At 38.9% G+C, this 21,991-nt stretch overlaps 1 protein-coding gene across 1 annotated transcript in view; it reads right to left on the bottom strand.

The window, feature by feature from the left end:
- The window catches only part of usp43a (ubiquitin specific peptidase 43a), a 471,198-nt gene that overhangs the window by 17,932 nt on the left and 431,275 nt on the right, over positions 1 to 21,991 (bottom strand). Inside the window, exons 9-10 of the mRNA XM_043714590.2 lie at positions 17,737 to 17,840; positions 1,649 to 1,726 (exon numbers count right to left, since the gene is read on the bottom strand). Of these exons, the coding sequence (XP_043570525.2) occupies positions 1,649 to 1,726; positions 17,737 to 17,840 (182 nt within the window). The remainder of the gene's footprint in view (positions 1 to 1,648; positions 1,727 to 17,736; positions 17,841 to 21,991) is intronic.

Here is a 21,991-nt window from a genome sequence, read left to right on the forward strand (position 1 = left end):
CAACATCATTATCGTCCTGGTCAATTTGTGTCATATTAACCAACTTCTCGGTGAAATATTTAAAATAGAATTACATGGTTACCATCTCTCTTCTGAGCTTGTATTTGTGGTCATAATCAACAACTTAAACCCTTATAATTTTGAGAACGCCAAAATGGGCTCCTGACCTGCATTATCTGAGGTCAGAATATACTGGCCGAGTTTGACTTCCATTACAGGTGAGATGCCCAATCTCTATGTGAGCATATTGCTTATGCACTTTTGTAATAGTAGATCAATAGAAGTTGATTTGATTTTACAAAGTGCCTCTCAACTTATTCACTGATTAGATTAGATTCCCTACAGTGTGGAAACAGGCCCTTCAAGTCCATACCGACCCTCCGAACAGTAACCCACCCACCCTCTGACTAATGCACCTAACACTATGGGCAATTTAGCATGGCCAATTCACCTGACCTGCACATCTTTAGTGCTGTGGGAGGAAAGCAGAGCACCCAGAGGAAACCCACACACGAGAATGTGCAAACTCCACACAGACAGTCACCCGAGGCCAGAATTGAACCTGGGACCGTGGTACTGTGAGGCAGCAGTGCTAACCACTGAGCCACTGTGCCGCCCATGTCTTTACCTATCTTTACGCTTATGTTTTTATCTGATGTGGGATATTACAGGTAATGAACTGAATCAATGTCATTTCACATTGTCCCACGGATGAAGAAATAATGTGGAAAAATGTGAACTTGCCCCATGTTAGGCAAGAAGCAGTTCAGAGAAGCTTTACTAGTCTAATGCCTGAAATGGGTAGGTTGTCTTGTAAAGAAAGATTAGGCTTATATCCATGGTAATAAACATTCCTGAGAAGTCCAGACAGAGTGGACGTTCCTCTTCAGAGTTTAGAACTAAAGTCACTGTTTAAAAATAAGATGTCGCTGTTTAAGGCAGAATTTACAAGAACTGTTGCCTCACAAAGGTTTGAAAGTATTTGTATCTCCATTCCTCAAAAGGCAATGAAAACACAATCTTGACTATTCTTAAGATAAAGTTAGATACATTATTGATAAACAAGGATGTGAAAGGTTTTTGGGAGTTGGTGAGAATGTGAAATAATCAGATCAGCCATGACCTTAATGGAGCAGATTTGAGGGCTGAACGGCCTAATTCTGCTTCTAATTCACATATTTGTCTGTTCATCTTAGTCTTTCATTGGTCTGACTATAAACTGAGTATGAGGCTGAGAGATCTGGTCCAGAATACAAGAGAGTTTCATCTTGCCCTGCTGAGTCTTGTAACAGAGCAATCTGGATGGTGGGAGATGAGGCTTTTTGAAGAGTTTGCTGACATTTGAGGTAAGTGGATAGCTGTGTGAGAGACCTGAGTATAGTTGAGGCTACTGGTTTGGAACTCTGTAATTCTGAATTCTATTATATGTAAGGAACTTGACCATCATACTTGAATCTTCAATGCTATGCCAGTTGTTCACTGGTGTTTCCATTCTCTCATATTTTCTCACTTATAAGATCCATCAGAAAACTCACTTTCAATGTAAGCCACAATGCTCATTTTACATTTGAACATAATTCAGCATCATATTCTTACTAATGAAAGCCAAAAACTGATTCAGTTCAGGTTCCTACATATATAGACTCACCTATCTTTCGTCTTTTGATCCCATTCCAGGACAAGTTTTATATGTGGGGGCCCACCTAGGCCACAGGAACGCAATGCCCTAAAAATAACAATTGCATGTTAGAACAATTCAACTCAACTTTTATACATGGCACTTACATTGAGGATGAACTTTCTTCACACATCTACTTAATTCAAACTTAGGAGGGAGCAGCAAATGAAAGTTGTCACATCATCAGTGCTGAAAAGTAATCTGTCAAAAGATATTTTCCTCTGTAATTACATTGAGTGATACTTGTTTAACATCTGAGATAGCAGCCTTACTTTGGACATCTACTGAATCCTGATTGAGACTTACTAAGGCTGCCTCCCCGCAAGACAGTAACTGTCTATTCAGTTGACATTGTTTGAGTGCTGGCATGCTTTAGAACCTTGTAAACCTACTCATTACTGGTCCTGTCTAAATGATACAGCCCAAGAAACAAAGATTGATTTAACCTAAAAAAAAATTATGAATTTTAATTATGTGCACATTATAGTGCTGTTACATTCCTGCAGCACTGCTGTGACATTGTCTTGCACCAACTCAATGAAGTAAAACTGTCAATCCAATTTTTGGACTTTATCTGATTCTGGAATGAGTGATGGGAGAATGTTTGCTCCAAATTCGGTGCTGACACAACAATAGTATTAAGCAGTTTTACTTCACCAATATAAACTGCAATTAAATATGAACGGTGCTCTTAATGTGAAAGAAACATCCCTGAGCACTTCAGAAGCAGAATTACTAGAGATTGAGGATTAGGTGAAGGATTGGACTAGTGACCAAAAGAAAAATCAGGAATAGATTTTGAGGTTTCCGAAGGCATGATGAGAAATGCAGGACTAAGACATTAATGTAGAGTGTTGTAGATGTTATCTTCTCAGGTAATCTCTTAGAAACGCCAGTGATTTGATTCCACTCCATTTTGATGGGTTCCGAGATCATTGATAAGTCCAATGCAGACTCTGCCATTTGTGGGCAGCTGGTATTGAAGGTTTGGGCAAAAAAAGCAATTGAGGTTTGTGTGGTCTCTCTAATGCATAATTCATTTTAAAAAAGTAACCTCATTTTTTGCTAGGAATCATTTTCTTTATTGCTTTGGTATTTCCTGCAAATGAATGAATGGCTTATGAAGGTTGGCACTGTTGGTGAGGGGATGTAACAGTGTTTTTAGAACTATTGTGTACAACTACGAGAATGTGTTAAACAAAAAAAAAGGATATTATAGAAGTATATAAGATCATGAGAGGCATAGATAGGGTGAATGCACTCAGTCTTTTTCCCAAGGTTGGGGAGTCAAGGACTAGAGGGCATCAGTTTAAGGTTAGAGGGGAAAGAATAACGGGAACCTGATGGAGCAACTATTTTACACAGAGGGTGATATGCATTTGGAATGAGCTGCCAGCAGAAGTGGTGAGGCTGATACATGAACAACATTCAAAAGGCATTTGGACCAAAATTGGGATAGGAAAGGTTTAGAAGGATATGGGCCAAGTGCAGGGAAAAGGTGTTAGTGTTGTTGGACATTTTGGTCGGCATGGACCAATTTGGGCCAAAGGGACTTTCTTCGTGCTGAAGCACTCTGTAACTCTGGATGTTGGAACTCAGATACAAAATTATAAATTGCTGAGGTAACTAAGCAGGTCTGGCACTATCAGTGGAGAGAAAGACTCTTCTGTGTTTTGAAGAAGGGTCACTGGACTCGAAATGTCAACTTTGCTTAACACAGATGCTGACAGACCTGCTGAGTTGTCCCAGCAATTTCAACTTGTGTTTAAGAGAATGTGTTATTTGCTTACATAACAAAATATTAAAACCCGGGGTTTCGGCTTTAAAGGGCAGATATTTCCTTAGCCTACAGGACACTGATTACACAGAACCTTGCAGCAGAAGTCGGCCATTCAGTCCCTTGAGCCTGTTCCACCTTTCAATGGCCCATCCTGTATCTAAGTACCATATTCCATCTTTCTTCCTATACAGGTATCCCCCATTTTTCAAACGTTCGCTTTATGCCACTTCACTTTTATGAAAGCCTTACACTAGTACCTGTTTTCGTGATTCCAAAGCGGACTTCTGTTTTTCCCATATAAACCATGCGTGTTTGCTTTACACCATTTTTGGCTTACGAAAGGTTTCCTGGGAATGCTCTACTTTTGGATAGCGGGGGATACCTGAACCCCCCAAAATAACTCAACTTTCCTTCTTTTTTGCACCAGCTTGACTCAAAAGGTTCTGAAGGACAATTAGGTTTGGGTAGTGAATTCTGACCTTGCCAGAGAGATACTATATCCCATGAACAAATAAAAATACAATAAGACATGGCAGTGATAAGTATTACTGCAGAACTAAGAGCAGATCGTGTTGGTGGGAAAATAGGAGTGACATTTGAAGCTCAGCATTAAGGTTATGCAACAATAACAAACGAGCAAACGCAAACCCAGGTAGTCAAATCAAGAATGTGACTACTGATCGCCTACACATCTGGAATTCAAGCAGAATTTAATGTGCAAATGCTTCTTACAACCTGTTTAATTTAATGTTTATTAAAATCATTAAATCCCTACAGTTTGGAAGCAGGCCATTCAGCCCATCAAGTCCACGCTGAATCTCCGAACAGCATCTCAACCATCCCCCCCACCCCCACCCTATTCAATTCCTGTGACACTGCATTTCCCATTGCCCTGCACACACTGGGCAATTTAGCATGGCCAATGTGTCTAACCTGCACACCTTTGGATTGTGGGAGGAAACCGGCGCACCCAGGGAAAACCCATGCAGACATGGGGCAAATGTGCAAAATCCACACAGACAGTTGTCCGAGGATGAAATCAAACCCAGGTCCCTGGCACTGTGAGGCAGTAGTGCTCACCACTGAGCCACCGTGCTGCCCGCCTTAGACACAGGTGCATTCATTATCCTGGGAACATTCACAGAATGACAGTCAGAAACTCAATGACCTTCTGTGTGGTGAGGTAGCCAAAGCTAGATGACCAGTGAACCCTCCGAAGCTCTGCGTCAATGATGCTTGTGAGATGTGACATGAAGGCCCTAAACATCGAGTATCGCACTTGGCAGTTACGAATGGATACACAGGAAAGTGGCAACATTTCCTGGAGCCTGCCATGCATCACCATGTTGCCCAGTGGCTACAGCATTTTGGCAAAGGATGCCAACACCAAAAACAGCGAACGATATTGATACTTGGTAACTCTGTGTGCAACACCTTTGACAGAAGCTGTGTCTCAAGAATTGGGTCTTTTCAGCTATCAGGAAAGGTGTGTCATATTATGCCTCACCAGTTTAGTGCAGAACAACAACTTCTGGGGAGTGCTTACAGCTGCAATTGTACAGGAAGTGGTGGAAAGTAGGTTGCTCAAGATTTGTTTAAAAACATCCAACCTTAGAAGCAACTATGGCATGGGTAAGGATGAATTAAACTGGTTTGAATTTCACTGCGCCCTTCCTGGAAGCCGTTTCAACCATCTTAAAGGGTTCTTTGGAAACTTTGAATTCTACACGTAAACAATATGCTCTTTGAAAGTAATAATGACTACATGGTTGCCTTCAGCAGGTAAAAGTCTGATCAACATCTATAATCAGAACTGATTACATTATAAATATACTGTGTATTTTGATGCACTGTAAATTGAAATTTCAAGCTGAGATGTAGCATATACATGGAGAATTAAGACATTTCTAAGTCAAAGTGTCTAAAATGAACAATAAATACTTTTAACAATGACTTCATAAAGGATGAAAATAAATACCGGCACTAATCTCAACCACTATTATTTTGAGAGTGGTGGGGAGAACAATAAGGAAATCTAAATGGCCAAGTTGAATTTTACTGAGTTTTATCGATTCAGGGTAACTACATTTGTGTTTACATTTAATTAAGTTGTTAAGTCTAAGACAACTTAGACTTTACATGCTGTGTTGCAGCAGTGAGATCAATCATAATGACATCACCAGAGTGGCTGTGTCCAGCCAGCAGCATAAGGTCGGCAATATAAAAGTGCTTCAGGGAAGGCTGACAAATCTACTCTGCTATCTGTCCCTCTGTTAAATTGAGTGTACAGCTCTTTCTGTTTGTGAATTTTTAGTTCATAGATTGTTATCTTTTCAGATGATTGTGATTTTTGGTTTGCTTCCTGACTGATTTCTCAAGTGTCTGCCATTTGATAATAACTCTGGGGAGTTGTTAATTCATGCAGCAAACGATTTAAACTCTCCACCTCAAGTATCATTAAAAATGGACAGTAAATAAAATACAAGTGGGAAATAAATCGGATAATCCTCAAAAAGAGACACAGCGATTGTGATACATGAATGCAGGGACACTGTTGAAAATCCAGGCACGAGTCTGTTTTTTCTGATTATTGATTTGCTCTCTACATCAGCAGAGGAGCCAATATTGGCTCACCATCACCTTCTCAAGGGCAATTAGTGATGGGTAACAAAGCCTGGCCCAGTCAGCAACACCCACACCCCATGACCAAATAAATGACAAAATATGTAGTGACTTCCCATCATGATTTAAAGCTAGACTGCACACCTAAATGGGAGGTGCATTCTGTTTATAACTGGTGCTGGGAATCATGCCAGAAGTGAATATATTCGGGGAAACTGCAAGGAATGGTACAACATGAGACAGAGCAGGTTTTCAGTCAGTGTGCTGGAGGTGCTGATGGAGGAAAACAAGAGGGGGAGAAATGCACCGCTGCAAGCTTTACACTCAAGTCAAGTTGGCAAACACTGTCAACTATTCAACCAAGATATGTGCATCAACCAAACACAATGTACCACAATGACACATTCCTGTGCCCTTGCTGGACAGACACAGGTAGGAGCTACCTGTAGGGGGCAGTTGTATCTGCATGTTCAAGCCCTCCTGGTATGGGACTGAAATCAGTGACAATATTCACATCTCCAATATGGTTCTACACAACTGCAAGCTAATTTGATAAATACAAGAGAGGATTATCCAATTGTGATGGTGTTCTCATCTAATGCTTAAATATACACATTATTAAAACTCACTGGAACCTGATTAGGATCAGGAATAGAAGCCAAACCTCCCTTTCTAATTTTAGAAACTTGCATCTATCTCATCAAAGATGAGCTGACTCTCTGGGAAACAACCTGTGATCTTCCTGATCTATACAGTTAGTGATTCTCTCAATAAAATTGTTGAACGGTCAATGAGTTACAAATTTAATTAGTCATGCTTAGAATAATTGTATCCATGATTGACGTGCTTTATACCAAGCGTCTAAAGCTGGGACTGTGGTGTACACTTCTATCTTTCCATTGTGTAAATATTTAATATAAGGTACAAGGTCCCATAATGTATCACATGCAATCAATTGGCTAAATAAAATTCAAAGATTATTAGAAATCTATAAATTCTCCAATAACTTATAAATCCTCCTCTGACTGTACAAAAATGCATCAAGATTTTTATTGATTATTGATTGACACTTTACACTGCTCTTTGCCACATGTAATACTCTGTGCAATTCTGTGCGTAGATTAGTTTTGTTTTGTTTCTTACATTTGTTGTTAAGATGGTTACATAACTGGCTTTCTGCCAATAGATGGAGCTGAAGCAACTTATAAAGAAACTTAGTGGTTCAAAACTCAGATATGTCACATTAAAACTCACTGAGCACGGAGAGTGACTACAAAATACCTGCCAAAATTGAGGTTCTACCTAACGTCATCCATCTCAGCATACAGCTCATTCACACAAATCAAAGTTGCCACTTTTATTATGATAGAAATTTAGGAATGATCCATTATATGTCATAGGATGCATTAAGCCTGATTGGAAAGAGAGGTGATCCTAAATGTTGTTTATTTTAAAAGGTCATATATAATACACATTATAAAAGGGGCAAGAATAGATTTAAAACATGACAATACCTATGTTATTAAAATGGTGCCAAATGAAAATTCTTCAATTTATAAGGCACAAAACTCCAGGTCTCCTAAACAGATACTGTACTTATGAAATTCATTCATTATAGTAATACAATAAACACAGTGTGTAATTTGCAGACATCAAGGCCCATAAACAGCCATGTGATAATGATGAGATCATTTAGTCTGCTGATGTTGGTCGAGTGACACATCTTGACTGGGATACCCTGACTTTTCTATATATACTGCCTGGGGACATTTTACATCCAGCTGAGAAAAAACCTTGAGCCAGAATTAATGAATCATCTGAAAGATGGCACATCTGACAGTGAAGCACTCCCTCTTCTTCACTAGACTGCCAGCCCAGATTTGTTGCTCAAATCTCTGGAAATATATAATATTCAAATAATAAACCATAATATGTTATTACAATAAAATTAGTTTGAGGAAGCATGGTTAATTGAAGGCTCTTTGTGAATACAAGTAGTTCTTATTATTCCTATAAACTGCACCATGGCAGTTTTTCTAGCTTTTAAAAGGGGTTACACTATGTAACCTACAATAGTTGCCATATTATAGTCAAAGTCATCTTACCACAGGACTGCACATTCTGGCTATTAACATCTATTAACTGCTTAAACTAATTTGTAATTTTGTTTGATGCTTTGTTCCTCAGAAACTGAGATTTCTGCTTCGTAGGACAATGGTTCTGAAAGGGTAAATGCTGAAAATTGCAACAAACTCCTCTCAATCTGATGATGCCATAACGAAAGGCATGGGGAAAAACAGAATAGTTCTGGATTTCAAAGGAGACAGACCATTGAGATCTCCTCCAATCTCAGTAACAATGTCCATTTTACTAATGTAACTTGTACCTAATTGCTTTCATGCAAGAAAATAGCATTTTCTTATCAGTCTATCGGTAGCTTTTCGCTCCTACTTCAAATCAAGTTGGTGCTGCAGACCGATTCAGAGGAGGGGGCTAGTGGCAGCTATTTACCCAACCACATCTCAACAGTGGTTAATATTGCATGCTCAAGTGACCATTTTTAACATCCAAAATTAGGTTTTAAACAAAATGAAGAATGAAATGTTTCACAATAAGTCATTATCCATTTCTTTTAATAGTTTAATGGTCATATTCTTCCAAAATCTAGGGATTACATTTAGTAAATTAGCTCAGTGCAATAACTCACAGTGGAAATGGTGACATTTTCCTTTACCTAACATTTGGATTGTAAAACTTCCTCATGGGAAATGCAAATAATTTCCTGATATATTAGTACCCTTTAGTGTTACCTTTTGTTAGCCTTTTTTACTTTGTGCTCTATTAACTTGAAAAGTTATTTTAAATGCAGGATGGGAAAGACAGCGAGGAAGATCAGATAGCAAGAGAGAGAAGGAGACAGAAGCAAACAGACAGGGCTGAGAGACAGAGAGAGATCTAATAAAGAGAGTGGAACAAATTTTAATACTCGCTGACAGATGAATAATTTGGAGTCAAAGGTCATCCATATTTACAATCAGGGGAAAAAAAATTTTAAAACAATTTATTTTTATCTATTAGCTGGCAAAGATCAATAGTAATTAAATACCCCTTTAATACTATTTTTTAACATCTGAGGCAAAGGAGCAAAGCAAAGCATGAATGAAACAAATAATGTGCAAGGCAGACAGATGGGTTTTCATTGTAATCGATTCCTTTTAAAACAGGTAAATTTTGACAGAAAATGGAATCTCTGAGAATAGCAGATCTGAATGAAAAGAGTAGAATGATGGTTGGAACACCATCAACTGAGGGGATGCAGGAATAGAAGTAGGTCATTCATTCTCTTCAACCTGTTCCACAATTGAATTAGATTGTTGCTTATCTGTATCTTAATTCCATTTACCGGTCTTGGTTCCATTCCTTAATACCTTTGTATAATAAAAAGGCCATCAATCTTACTTTTGACATTTTGAATTGGCTGAGCTTCAACAGCTTTTTGGGGAGACAGCTCCAAATTTCCTTTAGACCTGAGAGATCATATGATGTCGGAGCAGAGGTCAGCCATTGCACATCAAGCCTGCTCCACCACTCAATAAGATCGTGGCTGATCCAATAACTGCCAATTCCACATACTCAATTCTTCCTCATATCCCTGGATTCCCTTACTGATTAAACATTGGGCTATTTCAGCATTGAATATGCTTAACAATGGAGCCTGTTCAGCCCTCTATGGTAAACAATGCCAGAGACTCACAACCCTATGAGAGAAGAAACTCCCCCTCATCCGTGTTTTAAATAGGCCTTATCTTTCTGAGATTATGCTGCCTGGTATTAGATACTTCCACAAGGGGAAAACAACCCCTTTGCATCTGCCCTGTCTGAACTCCTAACAATCCTACCTGTTTCAATAAGGTTGCCCTTCATTCATCTAAGTCCAGTGAGTACGGGCTCCCAACACTGATCCTTGTGGCACTGCACTAGTTATATTTACCATTCTGAAAATGAACACCTTAAGACCATAAGAAATAGTAACAGAAGGAAGTTGTTCGACCTCTCAAGTCTGCTCCACCATTCAATAGACTCACAGATGATCTGATGTCCACGTTCCTGTCCTTTCCCCTACTGATCAAGAATCTATCTATCACAGCTTTAAATATACACAAGGACTCTGCCTCCACAGCTCGCTGTGGCAAGGAGTTCCAAAGACTCTGAGAGGGAAGATTTCTCCTCATCTCAGTCTTAAATTGGGGCTCCTTAATTCTGAGACTATGCACTCTGGTGCTAGTCTATTCCATAAGGAGAAACATCCTTTTACCCTGTCAAGCCCCTTAAGAATCCAATGTCTCAATGACATCACCTCTCATTCTTCCAAATTCCAATGAGTCCCAGCCTGTTTAGTCATTGTTCACAAGACAATACTCCCATACCAAGAATGATCCCAGTAAACCTTCTCTGAACTGCCTCCAACAAAATAATATTTTCCCTTAAATAAGGGGATCAAAATGGAGGGCGGCATAGTGGCTCAGTGGTCAGCACTGCTGCCTCACAGTCAGGGAACCGGGTTTGATCCTACCCTCGGACAACTGTCAATGTGGTGTTTGCACATTCTCTGTGTCTGCATTGGTTTCATTCAGTCACTCTGGTTTCCTCCCATAATCCAAAGATTTGCAGGTTAAGTGGATTGGCCATGGTAAGTTACCCATAATGTCCAGGGATGTGTAGGTTAAGTGGATTAGTCATGGAAAATGCAGGGTTGCAGGGATTCGGTGAGGGTGTGGGCCTGGACGGGATTTCTTTGGCAGGTCAGTGTAAACTCGATGGACCAAATGGCCTGCTTCCACACTGTATGGATTCTACGATTCTATAAAAACTGCTGACAGCACTCCAGATGTAGTCTCACTAGCACCTTGTCCAGTTGCAGTAAGTCTTACCTATTCTTATAGTTTATCCAAGTTTTTACTGTGTATTAGTTAGTCAATCCTCTAATCCATACTAATATACCAGACCCCAACACCATGGGGTCTTATTGAGTAACCTTAAATGTCTTATGAAAATCCAAATATATTTCATCCACTGAGTCATAGAGTGACACAGAACGGAAGCAGACCCTTTGGTCCAACTGGTCCATGCCAGCCATTATCCGAAACAAAACTAGTACCATTTACCTACACTTGGCCCATATCCCTCCAAACATTTCTTATTCTTGCACTTATCCAAATGTATTTTCAACATTATAACTGTACCTGCAACCATCACTTCCTCTAAAGTTCATTCCACACATGTACCACTTTGTGTAAAACAATTGCCCCATGTCTTTTTTTAAATCTTTCTCCTCTCACTTTAAAAATATGCCCCCTGGTCTTGAAATCCCCTACCCTGGGGAATAGATCGTGTACTTCTCATGATTTTATAGATCTTGATAAGGTCATCCCTCAACCTCCTATGTTCCAGTGAAAAAAGTCCTAGCCTCTTCTTATAACTCAATTTCTGGCAACATCTTGGTAAATTTCTTCTGACCAGCTTAATAATATCCTTCCTAAAACAGGGCAACCAGAACTGCCCACAGTACTCCAGAAGACGTCTCACTAATGTCCTGTACATAGGATCCCCTTCATCTATCTGATTTGTTACCTCCGTAAAGAATTCTAATAAATCTGTCAAGCCTGATTTCCTCTCATGTCTCTGCTTGACCATATCATGTATTTTGAAATTCTCTGCTATTACATCCTTCACAATAGGCTCTACCACTTTCCCAATAAATGGCGTTAAGCCAACTGATCTAATGTTACCCTTTTTTAATCTCCTTATTTGAATAAGGGTACTTCATTGGCTGTTTTCCAATCCTTTGAGACTTATACAGGATCAAAAGGCATTGGAAGGTTAGTACCAATGTCTCCACAATCTCTATAGCTATTTCTTTTAATAAATTAGGATGCAATCCATCAATTCCAGGGGACTTCTTGATCTTTAGCCCTATTAGTTTCTCTTGTACTATTTTTGTCTTTGTTTTTATTTCCTCTCCACCTTTTGCAGCTTGAGTATTTAATAATTTTGGGATGCTATTAGTGTCTTCTACTGTGAAGACTGATGCAAAGCATTTATCAAACCCTCTGTCACTTGCTGCTTCCACATGAATATTTCTCTTGTCTCATTCTCTGAAGAGCCTTCATTCACTTTGGCCTTTCTCTTCCATTTTCTATATTTAAAGAGGCTCTTGTTTGTCTCTGTATTACCTTTTAGTTTACCTTCAAAGTTTATTTTCTCCATTTTTTTAGTTATCTTTTGTTGGTTTTTAAAACTTTCTCAATCCTCTGGCTTATCACTAATCTTTGCCAAATTATTTGCTTTACCTTTATATATAGTAAAATAACATTAGTTTAAAAGTTATGCCCCCTTTTGGATTCACCCACCAGAGAAAATAGGTTTGCTCTAATCATCTAATTAAATCCTCTAAATACCGTAAAGACATTAATTAGAGCTTCATTTATTCTTTCCTACTCAAAGGTTGTATGACCTCTCTTTATAATTTAACTCTTTACTGCTGGTACAAATCGATGCTATCGACCCTGTTCACAGTCATTATAGCCTACACTGGTAAGGACAATGGGTAGATTGTATAACAAACAAGAGATTTGCCCATCATCTCATTTATGCTTCCATCAATATTGATGCATTTTGACTTAACAATTAAACCAAATGAGCTCTGCAGGTTTTGCAACCTGAAGCAGAAACAATAAATCCAACAGCAGTCCACAAAGCCCAGGAAAAGTAGGTCCCTCGTGGACCAATCATGATTGGGTCATTGAAAACTTCAAGCACAGCAAGCTACAGAAATATGCGTCAACAGGTGCATTCTAGTAATACAAAATTACTATCAAATACGAAGTTCATAATGCATGGGCAATGAGTTGTATAATCCATTTTCTGATCCAAGTCAACTAGATTACAATGAATTATGCTTTCGCATTTTAAAAAATTTGCTTTCAAAGGAGCAGCATTCCGAAAGCTAGTGCTTCCAATTAAACCTGTTGGACTATAACCTGGTGTTGTGTGATTTTTAACTCTGCTTTCAAAAAATATTTGCTTCACATTAGGGATTATTGGATAAACATTGTTTCCAAACATGGCTGTATGGTTATTGAAAACCAAAATTACAATGGTACATCAGTATGAGATTATGGAGCATCTGAAGGGCTGTTCATTTAACTTGCACAAAAGCAGAAATTCTTGTCCTGTTCTAATTTCAATGAAATATTAGTTGTAAGGAAAAAGCATTAAACATCAGGATACAGAAAGCTGGAAGCTTTCTTCATGGCAAAATGGTTAAGAAAATAATTTTCATTCTATGGTCCTCTCATTCAGGTACTAGAGACTGACTACAGATAAACTGACAAATCAATTTTCTAGACTTCTACTGTAAGTTACATTTAAATAATAATTGAAAATGCAGCATTCGCAAGTTTGCCAATGCAATATGGGCACCACAAATTAGTGCAACAGAAAATTATTTGAAACGTATTACTGGACATTGTGCAAGGCTCCAAACTCTTGACTATAGATGGACAATGTAACTGGGTCAAATTACCTCAAGCCGACGCTCTCAGTGAAATACATATTGAGTGCTGAATATAAACTTCAAGCATGTATGCAGTGAGTTGAAATAAAGAATGAATTAGTTGTCAGATTTGATAAAGCATGATGATTATGACAGCAATGACAAGACTACATCTTGCTCAACTGAAGCTTATGTTCAGCTTTATGAAAATGTCTTGCAATTTTCTCTATCCTGCAGAGAACATTACTAGATCCGCTGGCAGTAGAAATAGGGGCATGGGGTCCGGTTGTTCAAGACTTGGAAAACTGAAAGCTAGTGGTAAAACAGACTGGGAACCAACACACGAGAACCTTACATTAGTTCTGAATGTGACAGTAGCTTTCGATACTTATGAAAGACAGGTAACACTGACATGACTAAACCAGGTGATAGAAGGAGCTGAATGGTGCTCTAAATACAGCAAGAGAAATTGGAAACAAGTCAGTGATTGAATCAAAGGTTAATTAGATTTTTAATGATAAAATACCTTAATGGAGGTCCTGGCACCACTTTAAACAATAAGCTTTTAAGCTAATGTTATTTTACTATATATAAACCAGCGTAGTCCATTTAGACATGTTTTCTTTGCTGCAGTGTTTGAAGTTATCCTATAGGGTCTTGCCAATGCAGCCTGTGTTGATGTAGCAAATTCAACCTTGTTTTTTTTCTTTCGAAACATTACCCAGAGATCAACAGTAAAATTACCAAATCGCTAGAATTTCCCATTTTCACCAAGACTGAAATCAGCCACATGATGGGGTCTAGGATAGGCCAGGGGCATGATTTAGAGGATAAAAGCCACTTCCAAAATAGATATTACAACAAATTACTTTAACTGCTCTCTCGATCCAAGGAATATTTTGTTTTAATCTAGCATTTCTCCAGCATGGTTTAGACTTGCTGCTTTCCACAATAATTTGGATTTCCCCATGCTGGCCATCATGAAATTATTCTTAAAGCACAGGCAAGTTTTATATCTTCATATATAATTCCAATTTTTGAAATAAATATTTTAGTACAAACTCTAGATGAAATATAACCCCACTGAGAATAGTAAACAGAAAAAAAAACAGACTTCTTGAGCTGGATTTTAGACCATAAGACACAGAAGCACAATTAGGTCATTTGGTCCATTGAGTCTGCTCCACCATTTGATCATAGCTGATATGTTTCTCAACCACATTCCTATGCCTTCTCCCTGTAATCTTTGATTCTCTTATCAACCATGAACCTACCTCTGCCTTAAAGACACTCAACGACTTGGCCTCCATAGCCTTCTGCAGCAGTGACTTCCATTTTCATCTCCCAAGGGAGATGCTTCCCAAAATGCTTAGGTTTCCTGTAATAATAATGATCCCCTGTCTTCCTGACTCCACACTACTTTTGTGTGGCCATTTTTAAGAGGCACACTCCTAGACACAATCTGGTTCTCCAACAACAGGAAATCTTTGTGTTCATAAATCTGAATATATATGTACACGAGGCATGTACCTGGTGATGTAGAGTGCTTCTTCCAAGCTCCAGTCAGTACAAACCTCTTCACTAACTTGGCTCCTTGATAAACATATAGTTTCTTTGTGCAAATGCTGACAGTATGAATGGTGAGGATTGACAAGGCCACAAGCCTGCTCAACAAGCAAGGTAGCCATACTGACTGATACCAGCAAAACTGACCGAAGTAGCCAATCAGGGCTGAAGTCAAAAGGGGGTCAACTCAAAAAACCACACTCTTGTCCCGTGCATGTCGCTGGTGAAAAGCTAAACATTTGCACCTTATTGCTCGCGTGAGAGACAGCAATACTGTGGTGGGAGTTGCATTTCATTGGTAGCTGCAACCAAGTGACAGACACTGATTTGCTCATGAGGCACCCAATGGACATGCATGGCACCCTACCTTGTCTGTAATGTCAATTTACAATGCTAATGCTCAGTCATGGCAGCATTAAACACTGAATTGACAGTTGTACATTGCACTATTCTAGCCTAGTGCAGCACATCATTCAGTCCTCTGCAGCACTAGAGCCAGTTTCCCTTGAGTTGCCCATGGGCGTTGATCTTTGGAGTCACCTTGATCCAGCCTGCCATCATCAGTTGGGATGGCCTCCTGTTGTCATTACGAGGGTAAAGAACATCCATTTACTCCTGGACAGCCTTCAGAAGAAACACTGGGAAGCAATGCTGAGGTTTGGTGCTGCTTTTGGCCTAGTCACTGACATCACCAAGGATGGTTAGGATTGATGAACAGACTACTCCTGGGGTGCAGAGAGTAAAGTGCTGCCCAGGTGTTTTCTAAATATGATGTTTGGAAGGTCTTGGTGAGAAGCAGAACTTTCTTTCCATTAAATGTGGCGTTTTACCTGCGCTGAAAAATGTAATCAGCTGAGAAGATCATAACTTCAAGGGAATATCCAACATGTTCACAAGTGGAAGTTTCTTTTGCTTTTACATCTGCCTCCACACTATGTCCCAAAGAAAGAAAATTCTTCTCTATGTCCCTTCAATCCTGTTTAAATAGCCCATTTACAATCTTTAAACGCACTCTCTTTGAAGAGTTCATAATAGGTGAAGCCTGCTGAGATCGAGGAACTCTCTGAAAGGCAAGTGGAAAATATTTTGACCCTTTAAGTGTCACTATTAGACAATGTGTTGAAATGTAGAATCAAACAAATAGTGATTTATCAGAGGGATCTGTTCAGTTACGTTGATCTTCGACTCAATCATCATTTAGTAAGTATGACCATGAATTATAGCATTTTTCCCATTAGAGAAAGTGTCAAGAGTGTATTAAAAATGTGAAAGCAAGTGTTCTAGCAGTCGTTTTTAAAATGGCAATAATCCCAGGCAAGGTCACACATGGGTTAAGTGTGCACTTTGGATGGCAAATTAAAGTACAGAGTGGATTTCTCTTTGCCCACAAGAAAATGTGGCCCAGGATTAAGACAAAATGGACAAGAAAAAGCGGATTAAAATTTGGAGCACCAACTACTGAAGCCAATCAGTAATGTAACCTTCAATAATTTGATTTTTCCTGTCTGGCAAGTTCCCATTCCTGTATAACATTGTGCTAACAATGCAATCCATGCTTTGAGTCTTTTCTTACGTTACTGAGGCAGTTCTATATTGTCATACTGACACAACAAATTGTGAAAATGGACTCCAAAGATGTATAGAACAGTATCCTTTGCTCCCTAGTAAGGCAAAGAACTTACATTGTTTAACTCTAAACAATACAGATCACAAAATTCCATATTTAATTCGTGGTCTGTGTTGGATTCATTTCACTGAAACTCATGTGCTAATTTGGGCAAATACAACTGGATTCAAAACGGGAATTCAGGTTCCTGACTAGCATCCAAAATATGCTCATGGTAATGCAGGTTGATAACAATAGTGAGGAATTAGAATAGCTTAGAAACGCTCACTGTCTGACATGAAAATGGATCACTGGAACAAAATATCAAAGGACTGTCTTCAACACAGGAAAGGATAAAGCTAACACTGATGCCATACAGGTATTTAAATTCCCCCAGCACCACTGTGACTCAACAGTGAAGGTAACAGAATTCTGGGGCCAAACAGATCCATTCATTTAACTGTTGATCCTTATTGAGGGGATTTACCAGAATCCCAAAGATAAATGAAAGTAGCTTATATGAAACGAATGATATGTATTATCATAATTTTTCAGATATTTGTAGTCCAAATTCAAAAGTGCAAGAAACAATATAATCCCACATTGCAAAATCTTTGAACAAACTAAACTGCCTCTGTTGCATTTGACCTAGATAGTATTAATTAAAATGCAATGTTATAATTCTCTGTCATAGTGCAGTATATGATGCTGCATAATGATATGTATAATGAATCTGGTAAATTTTATGAAAGAAATGAGGCAGCAAATGTAACAAAAATTAAAAGGAAGAACACATGAGGCAGATTTAGAGTTAAAGAACAACCCCACGCTACATAAACCTATTTCAAGGAATGTTTCTTTGGGAAATTGGACATTAACTTGGTTTGACAGAAGCAGTGTGAAGAAGTGTGACAAACAGCAATTCTCACCTGTCGATTGCTGGCTGGCAGAGTGGTCTAATGTCTTGAGGAGAGAGGTAACAGTTGGTTGTCAGTCCTCCAACCACACGGATTCGGAACAGATGCCCAAAATTCTGCATCAAAAAAGATTTAGACAGTGACTCCCCTTAATCATGTCCATCTTGACTTCTTAACTACTTCACATGTCAGAAAACGTGTTGTAATATTTGTGAAATATTAGCCCACATGTGCAGTTGTAATGACAGCCAAACTGACAATGTTTCCTGCCATTACCCTGTAACATTGTCAGTGGCTTCTGTTGTCTGCACGTGTACAGTTAAATTCAAATCCAGAAGCCATTATCAGTGATTCACTGCTCTGGCACGGTGTGTGAAGTGCATAGAAATTACAAACTTTAGAATTCATAATGCTCCCTTTTTACTTCATTAAAGTTGAAACCTCTCAAAAATATTGTGCACTGACGTTGAGATATAACTGCAGTTTTAGAGGTGTACCAAGTTATAACTACTTCCGATCAACTATCTTGAGACCCAGGTTCAATTCCACACTCGGGTGACTGTCTGGAGTTTGCATGTTCTCCCCATGTCTGCGTGGAATTCCACAGGGTGCTCCAGTTTCCTATTTTAGTCCAGAGATGTGCAGGTTAGGTGGATTGGCCATATTAACTTGCCCTTAGGGATCAGGCTTGTGCAGGCAAGGTTGGTTAGCCATGGGAAATGCAGGGTTACAGGGATAGGGTGCAAGTGTGGGATCTTCCTCGGAGGATCGATGCAGACCCGAGGGGCTGAATAATCTCTATCTGCACTGTAGGGATTCTATGAAATGTAATTTTGTAGTTCTGTAATGCCAAATGTTTCCATTAAGAATAAAAATGCCTTAGTATACAGTATGTAGCATAACTTATAGCTTAATGTTTCTCATATTTCAGCTTCTAATGTGTACATCCCAACCTTTATTTTGCCTTTTTGTGAAATTAAAACTTGTAGAATAATCAGTAAATTGTACTTCCTGCTTTGCTGTCTATGTCTTGTCACTGGTATGTAAACTGGCAAAGATCTGGGGTGAAGTTATACATGGACAACATCAGCAGAAGTGCAATTCTACAAGAACATCCAAGAAATATATTGGAATATATGTACTGCTACAAGATTTACCAAGACTGTGACCATCATCACATCACTGTCAATGTTTAAAATACCTCCAGAATCACATATGTCTGTGGCAAAACCTGCTGCAAAAAAGAACAGTTCCACCTCGATGATGGATGGACTGTACCAATTTATGTAATTTGGGAACTGTTTCTCTAGAGGCTGGGATTGCTTCTTAATTTGATGAAAACTTAAATGTTAAATTAAGTGTACAACTGTAGAATCTTTTCCTGTTGTACGTTCTGGATTGCATTACTAAAACTTTGACATATAATGCTAAAGCAATGATATGATTCCTGAGGTTTGGCTGGACTTTTTAACAAGTAATTATAAGTTACTTAACCTAGACGGCCGTGCAGCGATGAAACACTTTGCGTAAACGATCACAGATGCTTGCACTAACTGAATGTTGATCTCTCTTTCTTTAATGAACTCATGAGACAGATAGGGGATGGTTAGAAAGAAATTGATCCCCGTTCAGTAATGCTTGCCAGAAAAATATGTGGATATGTGGTAAGAACAGGATCAGGTCGAGTTGTGATCATGCTAATGGCCATTCTTCAAGTTAATACATGAAGAAAGATCAGTTGGAAAAGTTGCCAATGTAATCCTGCCTCACATTGTACTAACATTCTTAGGAAAGAATATTAGAGAAGATAAATGTAAGATGCAAAAGGAATGGGAGATAGCTCTCAAACATCACTTTTCAAAATGCCAAAGAAATTTCAAACCCAATTGCAGCAAAAATGTGCAAGGTAATCTTTGACAGATTTTGACTTTTCTTCACAGGCTGCAAGTTCCATAGTGCATTCCATTACCTGCCACTCAAATCATCCTCATATAAAACCTGTCAAAATGATTTCACTCATTGAGCATGGTGATATTTTATTTGTTCATAGCAATATCAATTCTAGTTGTAGGTATCAATCTAAATTCTTTCTAACTTCAATCTTCCTCTGATTAATTACATAGTCAGAGATTGTGCAATCTAAAGAAATGAACTGGCAGTTATTTTATCAGCAATGTTCGATTGCTTTTACAATCAGTTCTTCTAAATCCTATATTGTCCGTCAACTTCTGGAAGTAATGAAATGTCTCCAGATTTTAATTAACCTTTGTTTGAATATTTCTGCGGTAAAGGAATGGAATACCTGAGGAGAATATGTTGGATATTTTATATCTTTCATGATCGGAACCACTGTTCCCAATAAGGTGGATTCCTACATGGCCTGGAAGGTTCCACAAAGCATTGTTCAGATATAAGTAAAATGCAGCTGCATAATAAAAGTTTATTAAAAACCTGCTAAAAAACGACAATATGCAATGCACACAACAAGTACACTTTTCAGGGAATACAGATCAAAATGTGAGCAGTCCTACTCAGACCAGTTTCTCCATCACCTTTTTGAAAAGACTCATGACAGTATTAGGGTAGGCTCCCGCTCTTGTCCTGAACTGGAAAATTTCATCAACCTTGATTCAAATTCCACTCTACATGTATTCACATGGTCACCTCCCTTTATATAAAACCAGAAGAAAATGGAGAAACGCAGTCTGGCAGCATCTGGGAAGAGAGAACAAAGTGAATGTTTTGAGTCTGATATGACCCTAGGTTCTGAAGAGAAGTCATACTGGACATCAAAACATTCACTCTGTTTCTCTCACCACAGATGCTGCCAGACCTGCTGAGTTTCCAAAGTACTTTCTGTCTTTATTCCAGATTTCCAGGAATCACAGTATTTTGCTTTGATTTCGGTCACCCCTTCCTTTCCCGGGTTCTCGGTTCCTAGTTGGGGGGGCATTGGCTATCAAACAAATTTCACTGTCAACCCACAAAACTCTCAGTTGTCTTCCTCATATTCTGCTGTCCGTAAATACACTATTCATTCTCTTCAGTTTCTACTTGGATGACAGGTGTTTGCAATATGCATTTCTTTAACCTTAATTGCCCCCACACCACCCACGAGGTTGCCAGAATCTTGACTGTGTACATTCTACTTCATACACTTCTGCTCCCAAACCTTCCCCTCCCTCCCAGTGGAACCACAGGCTTCTCCTTGTCCTCACCTTCCACTGAACCAGTCCCTGTATTCAATGATTAATCCTCCACTATTTCCACAACCTCCAAGGGTATCTTCTCCCCTTTCAAAATTCTGAAGGGACCACTACTTTCATAATATCCTGGTCCACTCATCATTCACCCCCAACACCCACTCCTTTCCATGGAAGTGCTGGAGATGCAACAATTGTCTTTTAAGCTCCTCTTTTCTGATCTTTCAAGGCCTTAAAGTCTTCTCCCATACAAAGCAGTGACTTATTTTAATACTACTGTATCCAGCTGCTGATGACACAGTCTCCTCTACTTCGGGTATGTAGACTGGTAGTTGGAGGTTGTAGAATGAGTGACTACATTGTGGAATATCTCCACTTAGTTTGTAAACACAACCTCAGCTTTCAGTCACTTGTCATTTTAATTCACCCCTTGCTTGGACTCTGTTCCAATGAAGCTTATCATAAGGTCAAGGAATAGCAGTTTGCCTCTCAGCTCAGCACTTTATAGGCTCCAGATTCAGCACTGCGTTCAACAATTTTAGATTAAAACTACTCCCACTAATTAGTTTCTTTTTTTTTGAAAATCAGTTTTCCTTTACTCTCTTGCTTCCCTCATTTCCCTTTTGCTTTTCGATGGAACCTATTCAGGATCATACCATATATCATACCTACTAGAGATACATTTTTTGTTTCTTTACTGGTCCCATTACCATTAACTTTGGACTTGCACAGTGATACCTTTTGCTATCTAGTGTTGTTAGTTCTCAAAACTGTTGAGGAACTTTCTCTTTTTTTTCTCTTCTTTCCCACCCTCCCTCCTTTTGTTTGTTCAAAATCTATTACGTTTCTAACGTTCCCAGTTCTGATGAGAAAGGTCACAGAGCTAAAATATTAACTCCATTTTTTTTCTCTCTCCAGATGCTGCCCAAACCTGCAGAGTATTTCCAGCATTCTCTGCTTCATTTCTCATTTGGGTGCTGAGTCATGTGCTGCAAATTGCCCGAATATCATCTTTGCTTCAGATACGCTGTCCTTTATTAAACACAAAGCTACCTTTTTGTACT

This window comes from Chiloscyllium plagiosum, unplaced genomic scaffold (genome assembly GCF_037043375.1).
Source record: "Chiloscyllium plagiosum isolate Xiang-an unplaced genomic scaffold, Cpla_swu_hap1 HiC_scaffold_25, whole genome shotgun sequence".
Lineage (NCBI taxonomy): Eukaryota > Metazoa > Chordata > Chondrichthyes > Orectolobiformes > Hemiscylliidae > Chiloscyllium > Chiloscyllium plagiosum.